The 26068-nt window shown below is 38.8% G+C and overlaps 1 protein-coding gene across 2 annotated transcripts in view; it reads right to left on the bottom strand.

Moving 5' to 3' along the window:
• The window catches only part of Camk4 (calcium/calmodulin dependent protein kinase IV), a 235277-nt gene extending 209473 nt beyond the window's left edge, over positions 1-25804 (bottom strand). The window contains exons 1-2 of one of the 2 annotated variants that reach the window (XM_021727686.3): positions 25713-25804; positions 24723-24973 (exon numbers count right to left, since the gene is read on the bottom strand). In XM_021727686.3, coding sequence (XP_021583361.1) covers positions 24723-24883 — 161 coding nt within the window. In that variant the 5' untranslated portion in view covers positions 24884-24973; positions 25713-25804. Of the gene's footprint in view, positions 1-24722; positions 25224-25712 lie in introns of those variants that run through there. The other variant, XM_005327225.4, reaches the window with a different exon arrangement.
• Between the last annotated feature and the right edge of the window lie 264 nt (positions 25805-26068).

Raw genomic sequence — 26068 nt, 5'->3', positions numbered from 1 at the left:
ATAATGACTTCATCAAAGTGCAGTAGTTAAAAGGAGTATGAAATGCATTCAATAGGGCCTTTCTTAAAGAGAGAAAAGTGCTCTCCTGCGTTAAACTAAAGTTTTATCTAAGTGCAGTAAGTTATCACAAAGAATGTGAAAGCATTTACAAAGTGAAGGCAGCTGTGATACTGGACAAAAGTCACACACATTGAATTGCTGATATGTGCTGGGAAAGTATAAGAAAAACATGAAAAAGCTTACAGATAGGGCTCAGAATTGGAAGTCTGGATAGAATATATCTGTGACAGGAAATGGAAAATCAAAGGAGAAAAGGAAGAAGAGATAGGTGGTGAAATGGAATCCAGGCAATAATAAAAAGGATGAAAAATGAACATTGCAAGGATGGAGACACTCCATGAAGGACAGGCAGTATACTGGCTAGTGGAGTTGCACCTTCAATCTGGAGCAGCTTAGAAATAAAGTCTGCACATAATGAGAAATAGAAATATTGATAATGGGTCAGCAAAATATGTGTTATCAGGTAACCTCAAAGGACCCAATTCAGATTTTCCAATACTATTTTGAGTCCATTCTCAGGAATAAATCCTATTTTAAATAAAAGTCTATGGAGAAAATCTTCCTTCTTTGAAGAACTGCATCATGCCTTTTATCAGATAGGACTAGGCAATAGGACCATCTCCCCTGGATACTTGCAGCTGCCTAATGGTGCTTTCTTTCCTCCCTCTAAAATACAAAAGCGCTCAGAGTCAACTCTGTTGAGTTCTGAGCATCAAATTTGTGTGCATGGCCAATTTGCCCATAATTTAATTTCACCATATTTCAGATATCTTCTGTGGGAGATATTAAATTTACATGGAATTCACTGCAAAAGAGGCAATATGACAGTTTTAAGAGTGTACATCTTGGACTCAGAACAATAATCAGGCAATCTGAGCTAAGGCACTTCCTACACCTGTATCATGGTCAGGTGATTGTTCTCCCAGACCTTTTCAACTTCTGGTTAATAATAACTACCTTGCAGGTTACAGTGAGAATTGGTGTGTGTGGGGGGGAGAGCGGGGGGGACATGCCCAGTGCACACCTGTTATATGTTAGCTGCTATCATTGTATTGTGTTATTGATTTTAGATACTCAATGAAAAAATACATGAAATATGTTTTATGTTTTAGTCAAATTATATAAATCACATTTTAAAGACAAGTCAACTATAAATATATTCTTAAATTTGTAGAAATGTTAACCTTAAAGCCACAATTAAGTGGAAAAAAATCACCCATATATATATATATATAAATGCAAGCAAAATCAAGAATAATGTAAATAGTGACCACTTCTGGTTAAAAGAATTAAAACTAATTTTTGCTGTCTGCCTTTTGTTTACCATTTCCAAAATGTCTACCCTCAGAAAAAATATGATTTTATAAAAATCTAGGTTACTTAGACATTTAATGTATTTGAATATATTAACATTATTTAAATAGAGATATATGTTATACATAAAACAGGATAATATTTGAAATATTTAGTTTGTTAATTTTATAATCTTCTGAAAATAAAAAAGGTTTTAGAACTAGCCCTTTACAGTTTTCAGATAACTGTCTCAAGTAGAGAGGATGATTTCATGCTCATTCTGTTCTTGGGATGAGAAAACTTTTAGGTTTTACAAAATTGGGGTTTATCCTAACTCATTGAACAAAGGCTTGTTATTCATTCTTCTTGAAAGAAACAAGAAACCAATACACAGTTTTTATGACTATACATACAAACTGGCTTTTAGGTAATCTGTCCAATTCAGTCAAACTAGGTAATTTTAAAATAATAATCTCTTCGGATTCAACCAGTACCTGCCCAATTGCAACTAATTTTAAAGTTTGACTTGTTTTTCAAACCCATGGTCACAACACCCACACAGACACGTTACAGTGGGTCCCCCAAAAGGAAAAACTAGCTGGGAGAATTTGGTAGTAATCCAAATACAGCTGGCCAGGTTGGAGGTTGGGGGGGCGGGGGGGGTGGTTACTGGTGACAACCACACTGATTTCCCTTCCAGGAGCATGGAACTATGCACAACTAGATTACTGCTCATAGTCTTTGGCCAGGACTCTAGTACTACCAGGTATAGGAGAGCTCTTTTTTATCCTATAATATGTAATTACAAGAGGGGATTGAACAGAGTTCAGAGGAAATATTTATCTCTTCTAAGTGTCAAGCACAACACACTGCTAAACTCCATGGAGAGTAAAGCAATGTGCTGGATATTGTGAGAATAATACAAAACAAAACAAGCCAGACCAGACTCACTTTTACGAACTCAACCTGTTCTGTCTCATTTTCTCTGGATTTAAATAATTTCTTAAGTGGAACAAAGTTATAGTCTATCACATTAAAACAGAAAAAGTAGTAAGATGAGAATTGTGAGGCTCAGATCAGAGGTCCTGCTTATCTCCCTGACTAATTACCCACCTTGAGAAAACTTCCGAAGAAGCAGCTGATATTTTTAAGCTGTGACAATTTAATTTCTGCCAAGGAAAAGTGATGACTCTGAGCAAACAGGAAGATCATTAACCCAAGACTTAATAATCATTTATTTATCTAAACATATCTACTTAGGCCAAGGAACTAATATATCATATAACTCTCTTTAAGAAACACCATAAATTCCTATCTTACATCCTGTCTTCCACAGCACAATTTTACTCAGATAGCAGGAGCTATGTGTCCAGACTCACTTAATTCAAGGTATTAATAAATATTGTTACTTACTTCTCAGCATTTTGCCTATTGATAGTCAAACACCCACACGAAAGTTGGGACTGCCAAAGTCCTAAAAGCAGACACTGTCTCACATAAACCAACAATATCATCACATCCCTTTTGCCTCTGTTGAGGTATGGTGTCCGCTAGTTCACAGACATCTCCCTGTCCAGCAGCCTAGATTTCTGGTTTATTAAATAGGGAAGTAAAAACCCCTACTGTCCTGGGTGTGATGGTCGATTGCCAGTATTAGCACTCAAACTGCTATATTTTGCTACCATAAGAGAAAAGTGGTACAAGGACAGAGCCCATGCACTTAGGACAAAAAAGTGCAGAAAACTAAACCTGTACTCTGTGACAAACCCCATACAAAACCTAAACAACCTCTGGACTTCACTTAAATGAGCCAGTAAATCTATTCCATTATTTAAGGTGATCTGAGCTGAGTTTCTTCCTATTTTTCTTTAGTTGTAGATGGACACAGTACCTTTATTTTATTTATTTTTTATGTGGTGCTGAGGGTCAAACCCAGTGCCTCACACATGCTAGGCAAGTGCTTTTCCATTGAGCCACAACCCCAGACTTGAGCTGGGTTTCTTTTGATGCCTCTGTACATATTTTCTAACTGACATTTGCACATAAAACATCCTGACCGACAAAGGGAATAGAGAAGAGGTCAAAAATAGGAGTATATGAATATAGAAAGCACTTCTTGGGATAGATGGACTGGGAAGAGACCCAGAAGAGGGAAATAAAAAGTTTGCTAAATGAGTTAGCCAACACAGGCCTTGAGCTCGCCAGCTATTCTTGTAAGAAAATGTGTATATTGATGAATCTCAAATATCAAGCACTTTTTAACATCTTAGAGAATTTGATGAGCACTGTGGTCACTCTCGTCAGAAAAACGCTTAAAATACTTCCACAAATATAAAACTTTATCTAGGCACAGAGGCTTATGGATCATAGTTAGAAAACCCTGCTATACTATACATAACTCACAATAGCTAAGTTATGGAACCAGGCCAGGTGCTTATCAGTAGATAAATGAATTAAGAAATGTGGTATATGGACACAATGGAGTTTTACTCAGTCACAAAAAAAGAATGAAATTATGGCATTTGCTGGCAAATGAATGGAACCGGAGATCATCATTCTAAGTGTAATAATCCAGACTCAGAAAATCAAGGGATTGAATGTTTACTCTCATATTCAGAAGCCAGAGCAAAATAAGGGAAAAAGAAGAGGGACCAAATAGCATGAAAATATAGAGAATATTAGTGGAATAGGAGAAGGAGATTGGGCGGGGGGGACTACGAACAGGAATGTAGGATGAAATAAGGACGGAATGCAGGATGAATTTACAAAATCACACTATGTGCATATATAAATATACCACAGTTAATTCCACCTTTATGTATATGTATGAAGCACTAATCAAAAATAAATAAATAAATCATTAGAGGAAGAATAGGGAAAGGGAGGAGAGAGAGAGAAAGGGAGGAAGACGGAGACTGAAATGAAGTAAATGAAATTCCAAGCATGTATAATTTTGTTAAAATGAACCCAACAATTAAGTGTAACGATAATGTTCTAACTTAAAAAAAAAAAACACATGATATACATGGTCACAGGGTTATTAATGATGCTTGTTATAGATACAGAAGAATAAAAATACAAACATACTTTGACTGAAGACCAGTTTTCTACAAATTATAGCCATTGGGGAGAACCATTCACTCCTGAGACTGATAACTGTTCACCTGATGATGACGCGCACACTCAACAAGGTCTGTGTAGGTTTCATTTATGACAGTAAACATTGTCCCTGAGTGCTCAGCATTCCATGGCACACAGGGCACAACCATCCTATCACTTTTAAAAAGGGAATATTGATTATTGATAGATTCACAGGCAGTGGAGAGGTTTAAAAAATTATGTTGGAGAATTAAATTTGAAAGGTGGAAACCAAGTGGAACTCAACTGTCACTTTATAATGAAATTATGAGCACAACAACCAGACAGAAGAAAACAAAGTAGAAGTTTTTTGAAAGAAATATAATATGGTAGTATTGACTTATGTCAGAAGAGGTAGCCAGGGGAGGAGAAAAAGACGGCTATTTATATCATATGCTATATAATGCATAAATTAGAATATGCATTTTTTAGGCACAAGTTTAGATACAGACATGCAAACAAAATAAAAATGACATTGTGATTTTTCCTGTTATTAATAATGAAAACTTCTGCCATTTCTATCAACAATAAATATAAACAATTTCTTAAAGTAACTTAAAACTTTACTTTTGCTACAATCAGGAAGAAAAATAGTATATACTTAATGCAAGTCAGGTGCTGACAGACTTAATTAAGCTTAAGAATAAACATAAACAATATATTTCTCTTACAAATAATATAGTTGGAGAATCAACATGTCCCCAGCTATACGAAAATAATCTTGGTCTCATTACATGTGCAAGGCCCGTCCATGAAAGTACTACCTTGTGTGATTTTTCTAGTTATGTTGTGCTAAATATTGTAGTAATATATTAATCAATCTACTTGCTCAAACATTCAATTTTCCTAGAGTCAGGAAGAACAATGAAAAGGAGACTTATTTGATGTTATATTTTAATTTAGGTAGGCTTTTAAAAATGGGTAAGACATTTGCATATTTGATATTTCTTTAATAAGTTGTGTAAGAATGAGTACCTCAACTCCCAAGTCACTCACAGATAGGAACAGAATGAGAAGTAACAAGCAGGCCAGGATTCTTAGATGTAATTTCAACACACATGAGACAAAGGTTTTTTATAAGATGAGCACTATCCAAAATGAGAAAGAAGTCAAGTGTAAAATGTTTAATATTTTTTGTTACATATTAATTTTTAAGGATATATCCTCTGCTCCCCCAAATGTAAACACAATACCCAAGATATAAAACAGTGTAAGATTAAATGTAGAATCTGTAACAGCTTCTTGGAGATAAGAAATCTTGCATTCTGAAATAATTCAGGAAAGCTGTAGGTGGAAGAACCGGGACTGGCTCAAACCCAGGTTTCTGAAAATGGCACTCGTGAGAAGAGGAGGTATGTCACAGAGTCCAAGTACAAAAGACCATGATTCTGGTCCCCTTTTTACTCCCAACTGTTTGAGTGCTAAGAAAGATGCACAACCTCTCTCTGCTTTAGTTTCTTCACCAGTCTAATAAAACACTGCACAGGGTGATGTCTCAGGTTCTGCTCAGCTCTCAGCTGAGGACATCCGGCTTGTCCAACATGTGGATACAGGAACAAGGTACAGTCATGACACCTTCAGAGACTTTAAATTTGAGGCTTAACCTACTTCAAGAAGTACACGTTTTTGAGCACAGGAGAAAACCATTGTCTATGCTTCTTTCCCAGATATTTGTCTGAATCTTGCTTTATCCTCTTTGACAGGGAGAATAGGGGACAGCAAAATTTCCAGTTAGGTTAATAACTGTCATGATATTACCTATTACCTAGCAGGTACTTGTCATTTTAAATATATACCCTTTGTGGGCTAGGATTGTGGCTCAGTGGTAGAGCACTTGCCTAGCACACATGAGGAACTGGATTTGATATTCAGCACTACATACAAAAATAAATAAAAGTTGTTATATCCATCTACAACTAAAAACTATATATATATATATATATATATATATATATATATATATATATATATATATAGAGAGAGAGAGAGAGAGAGAGAGAGAGAGAGAAAGAACGCACTACACCAAGAACTTCATAATGTATGATTTCACCCTTTGTGACAAAGATTCTTCAATTGGCCAAACTTTAGTCAGGTTCTCAAACCTTCTCCCAGGTCCACTTGTGTACCTCCTTGTAAATATGGATTTTTGCTTAGTTTACCAAAAAACCCCACCCTCAATTTCCAATCATCCTTAATATCTGCTTGGTTCACCCTCCTCCACTGTTCTCCATGTTATGTCTGATCACCCTTGCTGTCTTCAGCAACAGTCCTGCCACACTGGTTGAGCCAAAATCCCCCTCATTCCTGATGGTCCCTCTTAATAACTTTCTGTCTACTGTCCCTGCTTCTTGGGTACAAATTCTCACTTGCTTATACTGTATATGAAGTTCAGCCCAATTTCTCTTCTTCACAGCAAGACCCCATTGCTATCTATGGTCCCTGAACTTATCTCAGTGGTCCTGAATAAAGTCAGTCCAAACATGTTTTAATAACTGTCATTAAATAAAATTTCTCTTTAACATCTGCTAGGCACTGTCAAGGCACACAGGAACCAAAAGATCCTAGAAGAGTTCCCCATCCAGACACACTGGCAGACAGGTCCTGCAGCAGTGCCCCAGACAGCAGAGACAGAGGTAAGTTTAGCTGCCTCTGAGTCCAGCAGGGCTTTCCTGAGATGTCACATGCTCTATAACAAGGAAGGAAAAGGTGTTTACAAATAGACAAGGAGGGGTGCAGAGCGAGTGGTACAGTATGAAGAAGGGGACAGGGGAGGAGCTCTGACCTGGAACTGCATGACACATTCTTGGTGAGGAAAAATAACAGGTAAGGCTGGAGCCCAAGGTGAGAATGTAGATGTGAGAGTGGAAGAGCAAGAGGAGCTGTTCTGAAAAGACCTGCTACCTGTTCAAAGGGCTTCCAACTCTAAATAGGACTGAAGACAGCAGAAATATGACATAATCAGACTTGGCCTCAGGAAGGTCATCTTGCAAGCAGAGTGGGAAGTGGATGGGAGTAGAGACAAGATTTAAGATACCAATGCCATAATCTAGAAAAGAGCTCCAAATAAGTTGAACTCAAAGGACCAAAGGCCATGTAGAGCATTGGACACATTTCAAATATATTTAAGAGATAGAAATCATTCCTATTAATCTTTACTGGATTGTGCAATGTATTGAGCACTACACCAAGAACTTCATAATGTATGATTTCACTGAATCTTCATAAGATCCCTATGTGATTATTATACCTCTTTCAAGGGTAGTCAGGATAATGTATGCAAAACAAGATGATTGACTATTCCATGTTGACTAATAAATGATGCCCTGTATCATGCACTTATTAAGTTTGAAGTATGTCTTATTAGTATGAGTAAAGGAGAACTCTAGAGTGCCTCCAATCATTCTAGGTAGCCAAGATAAGTGGTAGTAGGAACTTTTACTGAGATGGGCTACACAGGTAGAAGAGTGGATTTTGTTGTGGCCTTGTTTAGGGGAAAGTGGAAGCTGGAGTCAGTTCTAAATAACTAACCTGCTTCAAAGTTCCCTGGCTTTCCAATAAAGAGTTGCAACAGCCCAAGGACTGCACTTTTCCTGCCATAAATTGCACCACTCATACAGAGACTGGTGATTGCCTAGAGTTGATCTATTTCCATCAAGACAAAAACAGACTTTCTGACTTTGCCCTCCCCTTAAAACATCATCTCCAATGCACTCCATTGTCTAAGTGGAATATTCCAGGCACAGGTTTTCCCACCAGACTCAAAGCTTCTGGTCCTTTAGTTTATGACGAATTACATGATTTATTGGTAGTAATATATTTTGTATAAGACTTTTTAAGGAAAATAACTTAAAACATTTAATTATTTTGTACATGTATAAAAATTTATTACTGATACTAAATGCATAGTTGGAAAGAGATGCTACACTACACACTCTTGTGTAGTATATATTGCATCCTAACTATATACATTACACACACACACACACACACAGAGGAAATAATCTAAAGAGTAAAATAAAATTAAATACTTAAGAAATGAATTCTGAATAATTAACTACTTTCATTTTTAATATAATTTGTTATTTATAGTTTAATTTTTAATCATGACTGTTTAACCATGACTTCTGGAATTCCTAAAAATTTAAGTCAGTTATTATAAATTAGTACAAGGTGCTTCCAGCTTACTACTGGATGAACTGTAATTAGTGTAAGAGGCTGACATCTTGAATTTGTACTTTGAACAATTATTTTAGGCATTATTAGTTTCCTTACCTATACAATGGAGGCATTGACTTTGTCAGTGTGTTGCTGTGAAGGAAATGTATGTAAAACAAGATGATTGACTATTCCATGTTGACTAATAAATGGAATATATTAGTATTAAAAAAATTTATTAATAATATTTCACAAATCTTCCTTACAGAGGAATCATGATATATGTAGATATCTCCATCTTTGGGAGATAGAGTTTAACTCTCTCCACTTCCAAAAGTGGGCCAAACTAAATTCCCATTTCCAAAGATTAAGTAGAATAAAGAAAGGGATAAATAGTAACTGTATATGGAGAAACTAGCCAGTGAGGAAGGTTAACTAAGTGGAGATTCATTTGGTATCAAATCTCCTCTGATAAGGTGCCACAAGGAGGACACTCCACTTCTTGTCTTTGCAAAAACTTACTACTCCAGGTAAGTATAAAAACAACAGTCAATCCAAAGTGGGAAATATTGTGCAGGAAACTTGGCTAGCATTGCTCAAGACTTTCAAGGTCACAAAAAACAAGAAAGGACTGAGACACTGCCATAGACCAAGGGAGACATGGCAACTAAATGCAATGTGATTGCTTAAATTGGACCCTGGAAGAGAAGCAGGCATTAATGGAAAAATGGGAAATCCAAATGAAGTCTGGTGTTAACAGTAAAAAAAAAAAAAAAAAATCATTCAAGTGAGAAATTCATTATACACACAGACTTTTTGCTTAATAAATACAGCCACAATTGATATTTTAATCTTTGTAGTAATCCTGTGAAAAAAGCATGAGAACTAACTATTCTTCATTTCTGAATCACAGGCAAGCTACAATGAGTAATCCTAGGTCTAGTTATTTAACTTGCCAATGAAGAATGCATTATTCTGTATAAAAAGATTAATGTAGCTATGAAAAAACTTTAGTACAAATAAGATCTTAGAGCAAAACAAAAAATAATATTTTCTAATTTTAACATTCTTCTTAGAAGTAAAGAAGCTATAAAATTCATATAGAAAGAAAAATATATGGCAATTGTTTTAAACCACAAACTGTACCTTTTTTATTAAGAGATATGGAAAATCTTAAGGATATACTATACATTCTTTTCAATATGTGAAAGACAAGGAACAGTGGTCAAATATTTACAAAAATTGCACAGTGTGCTTCCTCTGGAGAAGGAGAAACTTGGAGCTCACAGAGCTTGCTTGGAAATTGCAAGCAACAGCAGAAAATTAGTAAACCCTGCTGCCAACACAGTTATAGAACCTGGGCATCTAAAGACATCTCTGAGAGATTTGGCTATCTCATTACATACAAACCCTCCACCTTTACAGCAGCCATTCCAGAATTAAACCAGTGATATCTAATGCACACTACTATGTATAATGTGTGCACTAACCTCATCCAATTTTACCTCCTCTTACATATGAAGAAACTGAGACTCATTGAAAACTCGCCTGAAATGAAACAGTTCATAAGTGGCTGAATTGGCACTTGGCTGCAGATTTTTTTAACTTAAAAGTATTCATTTAATTTGTTTTAATGTTTAACTATCCCCACAATCAACATCTCTTCCCTTGGATTTCCTCGTGATCATATAAAGTCATGCAACAAACACTCTCTTGCAGTGTTATGTGCTAGCTGTTCATCAATTTGAGAAATATGAACCTTATTCTTGGAAGTTTACAATTCAAGATACAAAACTGACACTAACAGTAAGAGATGACGACCTGGTGTCGAAGAAACACTGATGGGTTGAAAAGTTCAACTGCATCAAGAAAAACATTGGTAAACTAACCATCAAGGTATCATAAGCATCCCATGTCTTTCAACGTTGGAAATCACATTTGGAATAAGTGGATGAAAATGTGGTCAGGGACCCAAAGGAACATTGGGTTCTGTCCTGAGAGAGGTGCTCAAAGTGATCATGTGAGCTGTGCCAGAATGCAGATCCAAGTCCTGATGGAAACATATGATACTCACGATGTGCCAAGTTTTATTTTTTAATAGCTGAGCTTCTAGTTGGCAACAGAAAAATCCCGTGCCAGCTGCTGAGGAAATAATGTACCAGGAGCTGGCAGGCACTGGCACTTGGAAAGCAGACAGGTACGGATACGCAGTAGGACACCAAGGTGTAAGTGCCTGGAAGGCTGAGGAGAGGAAGAGGGGATGTGGCCACAGAATTGCAGGATGCAGTGTAGGAGACAGTCCTACTCTCGTTTTTTTTTTTTTTAAAAAAAAAAAAAAAAGAGCAACAAAATGCAGAGCCAGCCCCAGTCATCCTTTGATAAAGAAAACACAGAGGCTGCATTCCTTGTGAAGAGGGTCTCTGATCTCCATTCCCCAACACCTGGAAGAAAGACAATGGCGTGCATCTAGGAAGGAGAACAGATCACTTTTCTAGAACTCTGAGACAAATAGGTACCAAATGGAAAAAGGAGCAGAAGTCTCACGGTCTGCGCAGGCTGCCATAACAAACGCCACAGACTGGGTGGCTTACACAACAGACATTACCTCGCACAGTTCTGGAAGCTGGAGGTCCGAGCTGGAGCGCCACATGGCTCTGGTGAGGGCTCTCTTCTCGGCTTGCAGATGGCTGCCTTCTCACCATGTCCTCACATGGCAGGGACAGCTTGCTGGTGCCTCTTCTTACAAGGTACTATTCCCATCCTGAGGGCCCACTCTTATCACCTCATCTAACCCTAACTACCTCCTAAAGACTCATTTCCAAATGTCATGGCATTCAGGGTTTGGGCTTCCACATGTCAATTCTGGAGGGATATAAACATTCAGTCCATAATAAGGGGAGACACACAGAAAATAAAAGGGACTTAGGCTCTGGTGGGATAAAGAAAAAAATCAGAAGATGAGAGAGAGGTGCTTTTGAGCTGAGGATTCAGTAAATGGCTTTTGAACACTATCCCCAAATAAAGATGGGCACAGAGCAAACTATGCTCTGACCTCCTTCATGACCCTCTCCTTAACTGCTATTTCTCTTCCTGTGGTAAAAGCAGGGCATGTGCTACAGGGCCATGTGACAGGACATTGTTAATTGATTACATAGCAACAAACAGATCGCAAGTCAAGATTTTTAAGAATAATTCACTTTAAAACAAAATTGAAAGGGGTAGGGAAAACAGGCAATGATACCTTCTTGCTACATTCTACCCTAGGTATCCACAATTATTACCAGCATTTGAGGGTCCTCGAAAGGAAGTGGAGATGAACAAATTTAGCAATAAATACATTTAAAAAAAAAAGGTGAAACACTATAAAGAAAATCAAAATCATGTCATTTGCAGGAAAATGGATAGAACTGGAGATCGTCATGTTAAGTGAAATAAGCCAGACTCAGAAAGACAAGTCTGATATGTTTCTTCTCATGTGTATAAACTACAGGGGGAGAAACATGACATGAAAGTAGAAGGAAGATCTTAGAGTAGGGGTAGGAGATCGGGGGGCAGGAGAAGGGAAGACAAGGGAGAGAGGGGTTGGAAATGATCAAAATAGATTATATGCATATATAAATATTTTAAATGAAATCCACTATTTCATATAATTAATATGCACTAATAAATAAGGAGAATCTACACACTTAAAAAAAACGCGAGGCATTTAAAAAGCACAGAATAAGAACAAAAAGTATTCAACACAACTACGGTTACCCTCTAACACAATTACAAAGCCTTTGGAGCTTAGAAAATACTTACTCCAGAAGCTGCCCTGTCTCCTGAATACAAGTAAAGAGGGAGGGTAATCACTCAGAGAATTCAACTGGAAGAAAGCAGATCTTGTGCCTAGAAGGAAACTTAGAGGTAGACCTAATCACAGAAGCCACACTATTCCAATAATTGCAGCCACAGATGTAAGTAAGAGGTAGAACACTTGCCTACCATGTATGAGGCCCTGGGCTCAGTTCCTAGTATTGCAAAAACAAAAAAACAACCACCAGTATTTCAAAGACAGGGCCCTTTAAGACAGTGATACAGACACAGAAAATAATCAGAGACCCTTGCATTCTAAGAAAACTTAATTGTAAAAATCCTATTTGTGTAACTGACTCAGGACTCAACAAATATTTAATGCTAGGCATTGTATTAGGTGCGACAGACATAGCAGTGAATAAGGAGGCAGAGACTGGATGCTCAGTGGCTTGCACTCTTGAAAGGGAGACAGGTATCGAAAAAGTAATTTCTGGATGTGATTCACTGGGGGTTGCTGTAGGGAAAACATCCTGGAGAAAGAGATTTAATCTCCTGCCTGTTCCTGTAGCTGTTTGCCTAATTCTTGTATTTTGGGGGTTTTCACAAGATATTCCACAAACACTTCCTTTTTAAAAAAATTGATTTTGAGACAAGTTCTTGCTAAGTTGCTGAGGATCTCCCTAAATTGATGAGGCTGGCCTCAAATGTGTGATCCTCCTGCCTCCGTCTTCTGAGTTGCTGCGATTACAGGCATGCATCACAGCACCCAGCATTCCACAAACACCTGTGTGCTGAAGAATGGGCTGGGTATGGAGATAAAAGATAGGTAAGATATGGAGCTCCTTTGTCCAAGGAGCAGATGTTTTGATGGTGAAGGCCACAAGTCATTTACCATAAGACCACAAACATTAGAAGTGGGCATTTATGAAATGAGATGAGTGAACAGAAGTGGTAGAAGCTTTCTACCGGGGTGGGTAGGATGACTCTTGTGAGGATTAGCAAAAGTGCGTTTCAGACTAAGAGAGTTTTGTGAACAATGCCATAGAGGTAAGAGGATCATACGGGATCCATTTCTTCACGGCATGGACAACCTGCTTCACCATTCATTCTAAATCTGAGATTACTCTTCTGTAAAATGGTGGTGATAAAGATCGTGTAGTATTATTGAAATAATTAGAAGTACTCTTTAAGGCAGTAGAACCATTCCAAGTTCCTGGTTACTATTGCATAATGGTGATCTGGAAGAGAAATGATAGTAGGTAAGGTTGGCTGGCGAGAACAGCTTAGTTTGCTAAAAGGCTTCTATAAACCAGACCAAGTAAGATATTAATTCAGTCCATACCCAATTCAGAACCATTATTCCCTACTTCCCAATTTGTGACCTGTGAATGATATTAAGTGCATATGCCAGGTGCGGAGCTAAGCGTTGTTTTACATATGTGATCTCATTTAATTGTCCTAGCAATGCTGAAAGTGACATACTCCCAGTCTTCATTTTAAGAATGAGGCTGAGTGAGGTTCAGTTCTATGCCCAAAGAGGCACAGCCACCAGGTAGCAATGTTCCTTTCTTAGCCTCTGACTTGCTCAGCAGTGCTTCTCTTACTCCCACTGACCTTCTTGGTGCTCCAGCCTCAGAGCCACCCAGGTGACAGCCTTGCCCAAGAGTCCTCCTTGAGGACTACTCCCTTCCACCCTTGAGGACTACCTGCCCCCACCACCTGCCAGCTGAAGCCAGGACCAGTGCTCTGCTGCACTCACCTGGCTCAGAACGGACCCTGCCAAATGCTCCTCTACTGCCTTTGACTCAGTCCTGGCATTTCACTTCCATTTCTTGCATCTCAGTAGCTTAAAGCTGTGTGTTGGTTTGTTGGACATTATCCTGATCATGTCCTAGGGTTTCCCCTTCACTACTGTGGTATACATGACAAGCTTTGTTTATTATGTTTTTAGTTCACCTTTAGCTATAGGTTGCTCTCAGGAGAGCTCACACGTTTACCTCAATGAACATTTTTATTAGCTTACACACACACTAACATTAAAGGAAAAAGGAGAGGGACCTAGAGTTCTAAAAGAGCCACTGCCACTAAAAGCAATTCCTCTCACTAAAGAAATACCCAGAGGCCTGTTATGACTGAACACTTCAGGCAAGACTGACTTATTGAATTGTATATTTTGAATTTCATTTAATAGCAGTCTTATTTTCTCAGTGGTTGTCTTGGCCGGGAGCTTTGAAAAAATACATAGGATCCACTAGAATGGATGGGTAACAGAATACTTACATCTTGCTAAAGAATGAATTTGGACCAGTTGTCACAATTAAATGACAACTTTGCATGTCTATTAGAATCCCAAATGGAAAGTAGTTTGTTACTAATTTAAAGTGGTCACTAACTGTCCCCATACGATGGTATGACCAAAAAAAAAAAAAAAAAAAAAAGACTGTATGACAAGTGAGGCAGACCAAGCCACAATTGGAAGAATCTGAGCAATAAAGGATAAAATGTGAGCAAATATATCTATTGAACAATACATAGGATTTGAAGTAAGAAGAAATCATTCATATACTGCATTGTAGGTAAAAATAAATGTGGGAATATAACTACAGATTTGCTACCCCCTTCTCTTTTATGTTGACGTGTAATATTAGCCAATTCTGTCTATCGTCATAAGTCAAAGAAAATTTATTCTAAACAAAGAGTGAATATGTCATATCTGTTTTCTTTTCCATAGAACATGCCATTCAGAGGGTAGTCTCAAGTCCAACCCACTCTCTTTTGTTTTGTCTTGTTGTTAGGGAATACCTTTGTCCCTGGTGGGTTTTTCAATAATGTCACCCTGAAGTGTGACTCAACAGTAGGTGGTGATGATGCACTTGTTAACAAGGTGAAACTTCACGTCCTGCACACTAGTGCAGGGCACTAGCCCACAATTCTCCAAGCACAGCTCACAAACACACATCAGGCTGATGCCTTCAGCCTCCTAAGTAGGCGGTGAGCAAAATTTTCCATGAAGTAAGTTAATTAATTAAAACTGAAGTTGAGCAAACAAAGAACCCCTCTTCTCTCCTCACTTCCATACCAGATTTCTGACCACCCATCTTTGTTACTGAACCCAAAATTCATTTTAAACCTCCACTTGATGTAGAATCTGTATTTCTTTACTCTTTTTCTGTTTTCTTCTATGTGACTTTTTTGGTTGCAATGGCAAAAGTTCTTATCAAAACTTTTCATCAGATAACTTTAAAATGCATAACAACTACACATATGTACCCACTTCCCCTTTCTGCACAAAGACATACCTTGTAATGGGATTTCTTTTCTATTCACACTTTTATCCATTTATCTGATTTAAAGTCATTTTCATAAAGTAAAATAGCATTTATATGTAAGTAAAGAAGTTTATTTGGTTCCCACTTATCATTATTTAATCCAGTAATCATCCAGTAAAATGCTTTTGAACACAAGTATTATCCACAATATTAAATGTTTACTCTACCTATCTCTTTTCCTGGTCTAAGTAACAGATCTCAATCCAACAACACTTCTTCCTTCTTATCTAGTCAGTCATGGGATTTGTAAGAGTTCTCTGCCCCCACCCCGCTTTATTTTTTTTAAACCAACATAAGTTTTCTCTTACCCACTACCATGTTTTATTTTAATTATAGGTTAGTAACAAGTTCTGACAAACTCAGCTGAAGATCCAGATGCTGCTTCTGTAGCCACCTTTTGCTTCTGGGTGTAAATATAATTTCATATATAATTACATAAGTTATAATTAAATATATATATATATTTTAGACAAGTGTTCATTATGTTGCTCAGGCTGGCCTTGAACTTGCAACCTTCCTGCCTCGGCCTCCTGAGTAGCTGGATCAGTCATACACCATGGTACCTGGCTTCTCATAATGTTTCATTCCTCTTTCTCTGGGTGTTCAGTTTTCAGTTGACAAAGTTACTGGGTCACCTTTTTCTTCATTACGGGCCCTCTTTGGTCTGATAGCAACTTACCCTTCCAACTTATCTGCCATTGCAGGGCTCATGCCTTGTAAATTTTGCAAAACAAAATGTATGTCTTATATTTTTCTGTTATTTTACTACTTTTACCAGAGCTATAGCTATTAAAATCCTGGCATATTTCAAAGTCCAGCACTCTCCCATGAAGATACCTCAATCCTCTCAGATGGAACTATCACTCTGCTGAAAAGACTGCCATGGTTCTTATTTCTCTGTCTCATATTAGTTTTTGTTTTCTTTCAACTTCTTTATTAAGTTGGTTGCATAAAAGATACACATTCTCATATGGACAATTCTTGTTATAAATAAAATTAACAAAAATAAGATATATGTACTTCAAAATATACACAATCCTGTCATTAAAAATGACATATACACATATATATACACATATATATACATAAAATATTTATATGTATATATATTTACATATATGTGTGTATATAAAATCTGGATCCCTGTTACACAAAAAGATTTGGAAGCAAAATGTAAATGAGCTCTGCTTTCAGAATACACCCTAATGTGTGTGTAGAGACAGTATACCCATAATATGGTTCACTTTGGTTCCTTTGTTTATGGTGTATAATTACTTAATCATCCACTTGTAAAATAAGAATGAACATTAAGAAACAGGAAATCAAAGTTGCATTTGTTTTCACATTGATGCTAAACTCAAAACAGCAACCTCCTTGGCTCTAAATGGTAAATGTTTTCAAAGTAAAACAATTTAACTTTTTCTTAATCTTCTGAAAAGGGTCTGCAAAAAAAAAAAAAGTAGATTCTTTCATTCTACATGTAAGAAAACTAGGTTCATCCTGAAACACAGCATGAGCAGCAAAGACAGCAAACAAGCATCACTGTCTGTACACATGAACAAGCCTAGTTGAACCACACTCTTTTACTCAGACAGCAAGTCTATGGAATCTTCAGCATGGAGCCTCATGCAACAGAAATATAAAATTAACTACACATCTATTAGAAATTTCCAAATCCCTGCTTCTCAGCACAATTTTAGTGTACCTATTAAATATAGCAGGTCATCTAGAAAAGTGATTTTTATTTATTTGCCTATTTATTTATCTTGTATTATTAGATGTATTGCTGATGACTTATTATCAGTAAACTATGCATGTGGAGGCCAAATAGTGTTTTATTCATCATACTCATTCATACTCTGGCCTTCACTGAACAACACACATACTGCCAACAGACACAGTCGAGGTCATAATTATTCAAAAGGTCATATCTGTAAAGATGTGGACTTTAGGTGGCTCAAAGGCATGGAATTAAATAGCAAGCGATCAAAAAATGAGAACATCCTTCTCCTTTCAATTATTTTTCAGTCATTCTGATTACATCAGGAAGAAAACCTCAATTTGTACTACTATGGTTTTAACCCTGCTAATCTTTGATAATCTCTGTTCTTAACAAACAGAACAATCCTCAGGCTTGCAGCCTTCAGTAGACAAACATTTCTAGCTACAATTTAATATTAATGTTATGCTTTCATTGTGATTTATTTTTATAATTTGCTTCTATTTATGAATATTCAATTTGGTTTTATTTATGGTTTTCAATTTAGTGAAATAAGCATTTGTTCTAAGTAAATTTAGGTTAATAAAGATAAAGTTATTTAAACAAAACATTAAGCAAGTTACAGCACAGATTGTATGCACCTATGACAGAAATCTTGGTGTTATATACAGAAATGGGACAAATATTTAGTTGCAGCAGATATCCAGCAAATGCACTTAATCTGTTGTTCACTGTCTATACAGCTGAAAGAAAGTCATGAAAAAGACTAGCTTCAAGCTTCTAAGATAGTGGATGTCAGTAGGGCAAGGAGACTACATTTGATACATTTGACCATATCCAGAGACTCTGTAGTGTTCATACTTGAGAGGAAGGTTGCTGTTGGTATCTAGGAGCTAACAGCCAGAGATATGGCTAAACATCCTATAATGCACAGGAGAGCTCCCACACAAGGCATTATCTGGGCCTGAATTTCCATGATGCCTAGGCTGAGAGACCACACTGTAAGAGAAAAGAGAAAGGTCTACACGTATTACCTTTGATCGGTCATGGTGAATCACCCTCTCTAGGCCTTACTCCTTTCCTCATTTGGTCTTTGCCATTGATAAGATAAAGCCAAGGAAAATCCTTACCTTTCTCTACTTTACCTTACCTACTCTTGCCCTTCACTTGCAATTAGAATGAAGAAAATGGACTGTATTGAAGGATCTATGTCCTTTATGTGCTAACACTATGTCCTCAATATCTGGACATAACCTCCTAATTAAGCCATTGGAGTTATGAAGTCTTCAGATGATCCTGTACTACAAAGAGATTAAAAGATAGTTAAGGTAAAGATTAATATGATCTGAGTAAAAACTTGAATCTAGCTGTCACTGATCTTCATGGAAAGTTATTCTTTGTCCTGAATGTTATGGTTCCTTGACTCAATTAAATATTAATATTTCACAGATAAACCTAACCTTGAAATTTTAAAAGATCAACATTGGTTTTATTAGATATGTTAGCTTTCCCAAGAGGGAGTTTTAGAAAAATAAAAAACTATCTCTCTGCCATATTTAAGAAAGAAGAAAAATAATCAACAAGCAAATAACAGCTAGTAGTTGAAGGAGTTTACTTGGTCAACTCTCAATAAGTTGTCTCAAACGTATTTCTGCAAACACACAACCCACAAATTTATGTCTGAGGGTTAAGTGCTCACAACAAAGTTCTTTGAAGCTATTTTGTGGTTAGCATTCTCCCTCCCCCACCCTCTCAATTTCTCCAGAACAGTTTAGAAGTCTTTTTTTTTTTTTCAAAACCAGAAGTTATTTTGAACCTTGTAACAGTATTTAAGCATGGAAAAATAGGGTGTTCTTAAAGCAGTGATCCTATCATACAGTCCTTAATAGACTTTAAGCCTCTTTACAAAGAGTGCATTTCCAAGTGCTTTAGAGGTTGGGATAGCTTGGAGGCATTTCATGACTTTAAGTTCAACTTGATTTAATGCCTAATTCTGACACACCTGTGGTAAAGTGATAGTGAAGGTGAAACTGAATTCCTTTCATTTCAGAACCACAGAATACTGCCAACAGAAAAATGGCATTATTTCCAGCCCCTATGAGCTACAAAGGTGGTGGTTATCAATACTCACACTGAGAAGAGTGCTGAGTGAGATGAGGGACATGGTCACATAAGGTTTACGAAGAAGATAAATAGGTTACAATATTTCACTTTTCCAGAGTCACAAGAATGGAGATCATAACATCAAGATCAATAGGCACCAGCATTTCAAAAAAAGAGAGGAAAGAGGAACACCTTCTGTGCCCAGTCCACTTTATTACCATTGAGGATTTCTCCCTAAAATCATTTATTGAACACCTGCCAAGTACTATGCTCAATGCTAGACAATGCACACACAATAGTGAATAAGCCAAACCCACAGACTCTGCCTTCCGGAAGCTAACAGTCAGTATTCTTGCAAAGAGCCCACACAGTGTCAGTTTCTATTCTACCACTTGCAATCCCACCTTGCCCTTATGTCCACTGCCTAAGAAAAGAATCATGCACAAAGAACAAGACAGGGACTGAACAGGTATATTTTTAATTCCAAGTCAGATAAAAACCATACCATCCCCAAAGGGTGTAAGCTTCAAAGGCAGTATGTGTGGCAGAAGATCAGTAGCCAGAAGTATACCCTAGATAGGCTGTGGGGGCCTAAAGGACAGTCTAAGGGTAAAAGCTGGGGCATGAGAATTATTAGCCAGGAGAATGACCCAGGTAGAGGGCTGAAGAGGAAGGGGGAAGGGAAAAGAAAGAATCTGATCCTCCACCAGCCATGGTGAGGACTGACTGTGTCCCCTCAAAATTCATATGCTGAAGCCCTAATCCCTAATACGATGGTATGGAAGTTGGGATTTAGGGGAAGTAATTATGTTTAGGATGAAGTCATGAAATTGGAGCCCTCATGATGCTATGGATTAGAAGGAGACACCTGAAAGCTTGGTTCCTCTCCCCGGCCCGCCTTCCTCTCTCTACCTTCTGAAAACACAGCAAGAAAGTGGCCACCTGCAAGACAGGAAAAGGGCTTGCCCTCACTGGGGAAATGAATCAGCTAGCACCTTGAACTCGTACTTCTCAGCTCCAGCTCTGTGAGAAACAAATGATTTGTTGTTTAAGACACCCAGATATTCAATTCAAGAGCACAGGTTGAAGCCCTTCTCTTTGAAAATACACACTTTTCATGCTCCCTCACAGGAGGCCTTTGCTGACTGTTACTTGGGCCATAGTTATGTATTTCTACTGGAGCATCCTGCTTCTCAGGCCTCTGAGTTCCTCTGCTCCACAGTGAAGCTGCTTCAGGTGCAGCCCCTTGCCCTCAGCCAGTCCAGATTCTTACTTGCCTAGTAGAATAGATCTTCAGGAGACACCAGTGTTTTTCCAAAAATCTTGGAAAGGGAAACCCAAAAATGACTCGGAGGCAAAAGTAGGAGAATTTTTCTCTTACAGAGTTGTGCCAAATGGACACTATTCAATGCTGTCAACTGGTCTGCAAGGCAATTTTTAAAAGGACTCTGCCTCATAGTTCAATCTGGCATGCACAGATTTATGGCTTAAAACAGAATTCTCCAACTGAATCACAACCCATTAGTAGGATGTGAAATCACATGAGTTCAGCCAATATTTTTCTAATAAAACAGAATACAATCAAACAGCATAGAATAGAAAATATTAGAGTCCACTGTTGATAATAAGAATATGTATTATATCATCAAATCATTCTGTTTTATACACACATACAAACATACACACATATACACACCTCACTATCTAAATTTACTTGGTTCTTATCTTGAGTCCTATATAATTATATTTTAGTTAAGCTGCAATATAGATGTATCTTTTAATTGTGAATTGGGTTGGGGAGGCAGGTACTAAAGTTCACCAGCCTAAAGAAACTATAGTAAGTGGAATGGAAATTTTCTTTAACTTTTTTTTTTTCGGTTATAGATAGACATAATATCTTTATTTTATTTATTTATTTTTATGTGGTGCTGAGGATGGAACCCAGTACCACACACATACTAGGCAAGTGCTCTATCACTGAGCTACAACCTCAGCCCCTGGAATGGAAATTTTAAAAATATATATAAAATAATTGAAAATCTTTTTATTTTGTCCTAATTATTCTTCATTTCTTTTTTGGATTTGTGCATCTGTAAGTACATCTGGCTTTGTTATAAATGTTCTCTCAAACTGCTGCAACAGAAGGTAGGAAACAAAAGGTAGGACATACCTGAAAACAGGATATGGGTTTAGATGCCCAAGGCCAAATCCCCACCACAGAGTTGGCCTAATCAATTCTTGTCATTCCCTATGCCAAACCACTGGGCAGAATCTGAACCAGAGGCAAGCTCCTTTGTGCATTAGAAAAGCATTTAAAATGCCAATTTCTCAAATCACTGGGCAAAACACCAACTGCTGTCTAGGATATGGAGCCCTAACTGGGATCATGACCAATTCCATATTTTTGAGTAGAATTGAATTTGTTGGTGTATGATGATTTTTAGAAACTTTTTGACAAACTTTGCAAGTAATACAGAATTTCAAATGTGATTTTAGAGAAATTAGTCCACCTGACACTTCTAAATAATCCCCATACATCCATACCCCCATAGTGAAAGTTAACGCATCTGCCCTGCTCTAAATGGCTACATATGAATCAGTGCTACCAGCAGCTGCCTTCACAAGCACCATCCAGGGCTTTAGATGGGTCTAACCTTGGAAATTTGCTCTCCTGGTGTTTCTAGATATCCTCAGCATGTGTTGGCCCCCAATGGTCATAAATCCAATCCTCTTGAATTCAGTAGTCACTAATTTATAATAGATAATTGTAACAGAGGAACCAATAAATCATGAATTAACTTAATCTTGTAGAGTTTGTCTACACTCTGAAGCTTGCCACTCTTGAGTGGTACCACACAACTCCAGAGCACTGCTTTCTTAGCATGTTAATGACAACTGTGTACTAATGAATTGAATGTTTTGGCCTTAGAGTCACCTCTGGTGAGCAGATTTGACCCAAGATGTGAGAGTAAAGACTTGAAACCAATTAACTAAATTCAACTTGATCACTAGTGTGGGAAGGAAGAGGACTTTTATCATTTATCATATATCTACAGTGATAACTTTGGTTATAAATTATTAATAATTACATTCAGAATACTAGTTGCTGTAGGTTTCAGGTATATTTTGTTGAAAAAAAAATAAGTGGTATCATGAAGTTATATTTTTCAAAGTCTTAACCAAATAGTGTAAGCATGTAACTCACCAATGCTGCCATCTACAGAAAACTTACCTAAACAATTACACATTACTACTGAAAAAAACAGAGAAGTTCACAAGTTTTAGCTTTATTTCCCCCTAAATATCTTAATTTTGTGATTTTTAAGAGCAAAATATAATATCAGTTTTTAAGAGCAAACTTGTTTGGACTTATCACCCAAAAATTATGCAACATAACACCAAACTTAATTTTTTTAAAATTCCTTAGGCATTCCCTGTGATGTCTACCATCCCATATGCATGTACAATTGACAGTTGTTGTTGGTTTTTTTCTCACTTTTCCATCCTTCAAATTAAAGGAAATTTCTCGAGTTTCCTGATGGCAAAACTTATTCTTAAAGACAAGCTATACTGATGGTAAATCAGAATGGATTAGAAGCATCTGGCAAAGTTGTTACTCTGAAGGCAGTTAGGTTTGCTGCTGGGACAGTCCCTGTAGCATCATCAGGCACTTCCTCAACTATGTGTCAGTTTCTAAAATACCAAGTAAACAATTTTAAGTAAACCATCCCCTTAATTAGAAGTGTACACTGCAGTACTACAGCACATCACACAATTGTATACACACAATTATGCAGCACATCACATCATGCACATTTGAACCTTGCAAACCTATTTCTGTTATTTCATATCAATCTACATGTAACAGATCTTCAGATGGACACTGAAAAACTTGACCAGAAATGGATGTTTTGTATACATTATCCAATGCTAGAGTATTTTGAGACATTTTCAAGCATAACAAACTCCTAAGTTTTCATTCAGAAGTTTTTCATTTTCACATATCACCCATTCTCAATGAGTCTTAATAATAATAGGAAATTGGAGACAGGTACAGCAGCGACAATTACACCTTCTGACCAACTACCAACTTTCAGAATTCTACTCTGGTCTCTAATGACATTTTAAAAACAGTTGTTAGCTAAAATATTTCCAGCAAAAAGAGAAAGGAAAATAAAATTGCAAAGAAGTTGCAATTTGTCAAGAGTTTAAATTACATCTTCAGATTCTGTAAAGTAAAGGGCCCTGCATCTAAACTGAGTATTGAAACAAGTCTCCTCACCTATGGACAACAGAAAAGAAAGAAGGGGGAAAAAAGGAGATGGAAAGAAAAAATTCAATGGATAAAAATATTAGAACACATGGAATCATTCACAAAGAAAATCTGCTACCTGTTTGGATCCCCAGGGAAAGGATGAGGGACTTTTATGCTTCCCTAGGGAGATGGGGTTTTACATACATAATTTAAATAAATCAGCAGAACTCTTCACTAATTACAGTGCCTGCACCCTATGTGCTGCTTCCTCTTTAAAACCACACTACTTCATTATTCTGCCTTTAACTCTCTTAAATGATTCATTTCCCCTTTCACTCCTGAGCACACTCTGTAGGGAAGCTAGTATTTAAGTTTAATTCCTAGTGATACTTGCTTTGGAGAGCTTGATAAGGCGAAAGAGGAGAAATCTAATTTAATAATTTTGTCATGATATGAGGGGCACCCTCCAATCCCCACTCCCCCAAATAACTAGAGAAACAGGACCCTCTAGCAAGCTATAGCCATGAGCAAAGACATTAATTGGAAAAGCAGGGCCCACGTGCGGTGAGAGCTGTCACCCAGGAGAAGTGGCAGCCGGCGGCGAGCAGGGAGCTTGGGAGAGTACCGCTGATGCCAGCCACTCCACCGGCCTAGGCACTCCGGGGAAGATCTGAGCCGCACCTGAGAAAAGCTTAGCTCCCTCCCAGTCACTAACTAGGCAACGAAAAATAGAAGGGCAGAGAGGCCAGTCCCCCATCCTCGGAAGCAGTCACTGTAAAGGGGACAACCCGGGTGCACGCTGCAGGCGTCCCCAGCCCTAGCCCGCGCCTCAGAGCTCCGCCTGGTCCAGGGAACCTGCCTCGCCCCGCCTTACCGTCCCAGCTCCGACTCCACCTCGAAGAAATTGCTCAGGGCATCCCTGTTGGAACCGTCGATCCAGTAATCCAAGACGACGCTCCCAGCCCCGGGGGCCACACTGGAGGTGACCGAAGAGCAGGACGAGGAGGAGCAGGAGGGCACCGTGACTTTGAGCATCTTCGCGGCGGGACTCCGGAAGCCGCCGCTGCTGCCGCCGCCGCTGCTGCCACCGCCGCTGCCGGAGCTTGCAGCCCCGCCGCCCGCCGCCTGAGGAAGCAGGATCGAGAGAGAGGTGGCGTCCTTCACACACACGCACACACCCACCGCCTTCGCCACCCGGCTCCGCCGCCGCCGCCGCCGCGCGCGGGCTGCGGCTCCCCTCCGGCGCGCTCCGGAGGAAGGGTGGGCGGAGAAGGGGGTGAGCCACTGCGAGCGGGTGTGGAGAGGGAACCCGGAGTCACCGCCAGCCGGAGAGACGAGGGGGAGGCACCGCAGAGCAGAGAGATTCCCTCCCCTTCGCTCCTTCCCTCCCCCCCCTCCCCTCCTCCCGCTCTCCGAGCCTTTCCAGCCCCCCTCCCTTTTCCCTTTCTCCCGCCCAGGCTGTGGCTGCCGCGGTGCCAGCTGAGGGCGGCTCCGGATGCTGGAGCTTGGAGAAGGCACCAGGACCAGGGAGCATCATCCCACACGCCCTCCCGCGGGAGCCGGCCGCCTGGAAGGAGACCGCGTGCAGTGGGCTGAGAGCTCCGGGAGTGGCGGGCACCCAGCGGATGGTGCGAAAGGAACCTGGTCATTGTTGGTGCAACTCATCCCTCCTCGAGCGTGTCTCCTAGCGAGTCCCTCCCACCCAGCACCAGCCAACCAGCCATCCCTCGTTCGTCCCTGTGTCAAAGCTTATATTGGTGGCAGAGGGTGTCCTGTGGTTTTCAGTCCTCCAGGGCTCCGGTGCTCGCATCCAGTGGAAGCTGGAGGAAAGGGAAAGGCCTAGGTCTAAGCTAACTTGACTCACCTTTGGGTGAAGTCTTCAGATGGAATAGATGTTGTTGTTGCTGCTGGTGGCACTGCTGCCTCTGACACTGCTGGAGCTCCTAAAGAGGCACATGCTTTGGCTGTGTCTAGTTGGATCTCAGCGTCTGAAGGCCAGCAACAGAAGTGGCTTAGAGAATTACAGGTCTGGAAGGGCCCCGGAGAACCCAAACTAGTCGAACCTTCTGCCTTAAGGCAGGACCTATCACCATTCACAGCAGTAAAGAATGCTACATTTAAAGTTTTCTTCTTCACAAGAGATGTATCCCATCAGAAACATTCTTATGTCTGTCCATCACCTGTCATGGCTGTTCTAAGAATTGGTTGAATATCTATCAC

Source organism: Ictidomys tridecemlineatus, chromosome 1 (genome assembly GCF_052094955.1).
Source record: "Ictidomys tridecemlineatus isolate mIctTri1 chromosome 1, mIctTri1.hap1, whole genome shotgun sequence".
In the NCBI taxonomy this organism is placed as follows: Eukaryota; Metazoa; Chordata; class Mammalia; order Rodentia; family Sciuridae; genus Ictidomys; species Ictidomys tridecemlineatus.
The sequence above is the reverse complement of the archived record's forward strand: the minus strand, read 5'-3'. Positions and strand labels throughout refer to the sequence as shown.